This window comes from Myotis brandtii, unplaced genomic scaffold (genome assembly GCF_000412655.1).
Source record: "Myotis brandtii unplaced genomic scaffold, ASM41265v1 scaffold165, whole genome shotgun sequence".
NCBI lineage: Eukaryota > Metazoa > Chordata > Mammalia > Chiroptera > Vespertilionidae > Myotis > Myotis brandtii.
This window is the reverse complement of record NW_005356042.1, coordinates 16,218,516-16,222,865: the sequence shown is the minus strand read 5'-3', so window position 1 is coordinate 16,222,865 and position 4,350 is coordinate 16,218,516. Positions and strand designations below refer to the sequence as shown.

Below are 4,350 nucleotides of genomic sequence, written 5' to 3'. Positions count from 1 at the left end.
CAGAGAGGAAGTGAGAGGGAGAGAGAGATAGAAACATCAATGATGAGAGAGAATCAATGATTGGCTGCCTCCTCCATGATTGGGGATTGAGCCCACAACCTGGGCATATTCCATGACTGGGATCGAACCATGACCTCCTAGTTCATAGCTCAACCACTGAGCCACCACTCTCAGGCCGCACCTATTTTTACAGATGGACTTCTGGTAATGGAATTGCTAGATGAGAGTGTATTTATACATATTTTTTGGCTAGCACCAAATCGTCCTCTAAAAATCTTGTACCAGCTTCTTTTGCCTTTTTCTTTTGTGTGTACCAGTTTCTATGGCAGTTTCTTCTCATGTCAACCTCTTGTCCCTGCAGAATGAATCAGGCACCAACTGTGGGCTTTGAGCAGGATGTTGGCAGCCGAACCACCCACCATTTCATGTACCCTGAGAGTGCCAAGAACCTGCCCGCCAACGTCAGCTTTGTGTTGGTGCCCTTCAAGGCCCTGGACCTGCTGTGGATCGCGAGCGCCCTGTCCACGGGACAGATCCGATTGTGAGCTGCCCTGCTGACTGGGAGTGCAATATGGGTGACAGGACCACCTTGGGAGGAGTCTTCCTGGGGACTGGATCTTAGAATTCCTTTAACTGTTTTAGCCAGGAGGGGCTGGTGCGGAGGGAGGCCCCAGGAGGGAGGGCCCCAAGTGGGGCTTTAGCTGAGGCCTGAACATGTTCTTTTGTCAATTCCCGCATGGTGACAGCCAGCATAGTGATGGTGGAAAGGTGAGGAAAGAACAGTCTGGTTTTGGTCTCCTTTCCTGGGGGTGGTTCCGAACTGTGGGAGCTCTGCCTTCTGAGAATTTTCTTTGGGGGCAGTGGCTTCGTTTGAAATCTCAGGAAATTCAGTGAACCAAGGTTTTGTTTGTGTGTTTAAGATTTTTTAAAATATATTTTATTGATTTTTTTACAGAGAGGAAGGGAGAGGGATAGAGAGTTAGAAACATTGATGAGAGAGAAACATTGATCAGCTGCCTCCTGCACACTCCCTACTGGGTATGTGCCCGCAACCAAGGTACATGCCCTTGACTGGAATCGAACCTGGGACCCTTGAGTCCTCAGGCTGGCATTCTATCCACTGAGCCAAACCAGTTAGGGCTTATTGATTTTTAGAAAGAGAGGAAGGGAGAGAGAAAGAGAACATTGATTTAAGAGAAACAGCTGCCTCCTGCACACCCCCTACCAGGGATCGAACCTGCAATCCGGGCATGTGCCCTGACTGGGAATCAGTCCAGCAACCCCTTGTGCCCAGGATGACACCCAACCAACTGAGCCACAGCGGCCAGGGCTAACCAAGTATTTTTTTTAGCAGCTTTATTGAGATATAATTCACATACCATACAATTCACCCACGTGAAGTATATAATGCAATGGCTTTTGGCCTATTCAGAGTTGTATAACCATCACCACAATTAACTTTAGAGCACTGTCATGTTCTAAAAATGAAAACCTTTAATCTACAGATCTAAAGATACCCCTGTACACCATAGCCATCACCCCCACTCCCTTAACCCCCACCCCCCAAGGCAACCACTAATCAACTGTCTTAACCATGGTTTTAGTTGTGTGTGCAGCAAAATGTGTGTAACTTAAAATTTACAATTTTAATTGTACAGTTCAATAGCATTAAGTACATTCACATTATTGTGCAAACATCACCACTGCCCACCTCCAGAACTGTTTTATCATCTCAAATGGAAACTCTGTAGCCATTAAGTAATAACTCCTCATTCCTTCTTTCCCCAAGACCCTGATAATCACTGTTATTTCTGTCTCTATGATTAAGACTATTCTAGGTACTTCATATAAGTAGAATTATGTAGTATTTGTCCTTTTATATCTGACTTATTTCACTTAGCATGATGTTTTTAAGGTTCATCCATGCTGTAGCATGTCTTAGATTTCATTCATTTTATTTATTTATATTTTTTATTGATTTCAGAGAGGAAGGGAGAGGGGGAGAGAGAAACATCAATGATGAGAGAGAATCATTGACTGGCTGCCTCCTGCACGCCCCCAACTGGGGATCTGCAACCCTGGCATGTGCCCTTGACTGGCATCGAACCTGGGACCTTTCAGTCTGCAGGCCAATGCTCTATCCACTGAGCCAAACCAGCTAGGGCAGATTTCATTCATTTTAAAGGCTAAATAGTATTCCCCCGAATGGACATGCCACATTTTGTTTCTCCATTCATCCAATAATGGAAAATTGAGTTGTTGTGACCTCTTGCCTGTTTTCATCATGTGTTTTTAAACACAGAAGTGTAAGTCACAGTGTCCTGCCTTTATGTTTGGGAGACCTAAAAGCTAAACTAAATGCTATAGCGTTTAAATCCCATAGGTTTAAAAGGGATTAGAAAAGGGAGTGTAGGTTACGGGTGCCATGGCTGGCTAATAGGGAAGGAGGGATTTGTGCCAAATGTGAGGAGAGTAGCACGAGTGTCAGGTGGGCACAGGTAGGAGCACACACATGGTGGGTTTGAGATGATTGGCGAACTCAAGCGGAGAGTTCATAGCAGAGAGTTGTGGGAGAAGAGTTGGGGCTGGAATATGGTAGGGCCAATGTATGTCTAATAAAACATCCTTATTTTATCCTGAAGGGCATGGGGAGCCATTGAAGGTTCTGAGCGAGGTACTGCAGGGATATGGTGTGGGAGAGCAGTCTGGAAGCAGGGGGTCTTGTGGTAAGGCTGTCATCTCTCAGGCCTGAGCAGGAGGGAAGGCATCTAAATGTTTTGTGTGTTTTTGTTTGCTTGCAGTACCTATGCGCCAGTAAAGTCCTTCCTTCGAGTAGACAAAGAAAAGGTAAGTTTCCTCCTCTGCCCCCTTCTTTATCCCCACTTCACTGGAAACAGTGCAGACCTGACCTCCTGGTGTGCCTGGTCCTGTGGCTCAGGTATCCCTTAGTGCCCTTCTAGAACCTTCAGTGTCCCCATCTGCTGGGATGCCTGACCTCCACAGAGGCTGCAAGGAACCAGGGAACACAGATGAACAGGTCCAAGGGCAAGTGTGGAGGGACTGGCACAAGCTACTCAGAGCCTGTCCCTGTGCCTCTAGGCCCTCCAAACCCTCATGTGCCTGTCACATTTTCTCCTCCAGGTCCAGATCTACAACCCAGCCTTCTTCAAGTACATCCATGACAGGTGGACAGAGCATCATGGGCGGTACCCTTCCACAGGGATGCTGGTGCTCTTCTTTGCCCTGCACGTGTGTGATGAGGTGGGTAGCCCAGTCTGGGGGTAAACAGTGGGACCCATGGAGCAAGGGAAAGCAGCCCTTCTCAGGGCTCAGTAGTGCTTCAAGAGGAATGTGTTTTTGTAGGCAGAAACCAAGTGGCTTTGATTTCTCCCCATTTCTAGGCGGTGGAGCTCTGCATTTCCCAAGCTTACTACTTTAATTTGACCAAATCTGAAATCATTTCATTTAAAAGTTAAATTTATTCACAAAGGAAATAGAATACTACTTCCATAATTGATATTACTTGCCATAAAGAAAAAATAATAAAAGACATAAATAGAATAGAATGGAGATAGTATAGTTAAGATTCAGGGGGATGGTTATCTCCCATAGCTGTGGGCCCCAGGCCTGCTCTCTTATTGTTAAAAACGGAGGTTAGTCATTCAAGGAGGCATCTTGCTAGTGGGCAGGGGTGCTCTGCCATACACTTCAGTGCTCACACCCAGCACACCCACTTTTGCCAGTAAATCCTTTAACGTAGGGTATTGGGTACTTGACCAGTTTTCAAATAGAAGTACTCCATTAAAAAAAAAGAAGTTAGCAAGGGTTGGGCTAGCCCTAAATTGGGGCGTTGTTCTTGAAGCAATCAGACGGGTGGAAGGAGCTGAAAGGGAGCAGCAGTCCCCCTCGGTCAGTGTCCTTAGCCCAGGCTTGGGTGTCCCCTCTTCCCATGCATCCCGCGCTCTGGGAATCGATTAGCTGCCGGCCTCCCGGGTTGTCGGGTCGCTGCGGCGCCTTTCTCCTTCCCCACTACTACCCAAGGCTCCCCCGCGTCCCGTCTCCCAAGGTCCGACGTGGGGTGACTTGCACCGCCCTCCCCTGCAGGTGAACGTGTACGGGTTCGGGGCTGACAGCCGGGGCAACTGGCACCACTACTGGGAGAATAACCGGTACGCGGGCGAGTTCCGGAAGACCGGCGTGCACGACGCCGATTTCGAGGCCCACATCATCGACATGCTGGCCAAGGCCAGCAAGATCGAAGTCTACCGAGGCAACTGAGAAAGGTCTGGCCGCGACTCTTCCCGCCCGCCGCCCAGCGCCTGTGCGCGCTCCGGGTCGGGACCCTAGACC

General features: G+C 48.2%; 1 protein-coding gene across 1 annotated transcript in view; it reads left to right on the top strand.

Annotated features, from left to right (window-relative positions):
- ST3GAL2 (ST3 beta-galactoside alpha-2,3-sialyltransferase 2) overlaps positions 1-4,350 on the top strand; it is a 39,490-nt gene extending 35,140 nt beyond the window's left edge. Inside the window, exons 4-7 of the mRNA XM_005862637.2 lie at positions 362-541; positions 2,802-2,847; positions 3,142-3,261; positions 4,105-4,350. Coding sequence (XP_005862699.1) covers positions 362-541; positions 2,802-2,847; positions 3,142-3,261; positions 4,105-4,278 — 520 coding nt within the window. The 3' untranslated portion in view covers positions 4,279-4,350. The remainder of the gene's footprint in view (positions 1-361; positions 542-2,801; positions 2,848-3,141; positions 3,262-4,104) is intronic.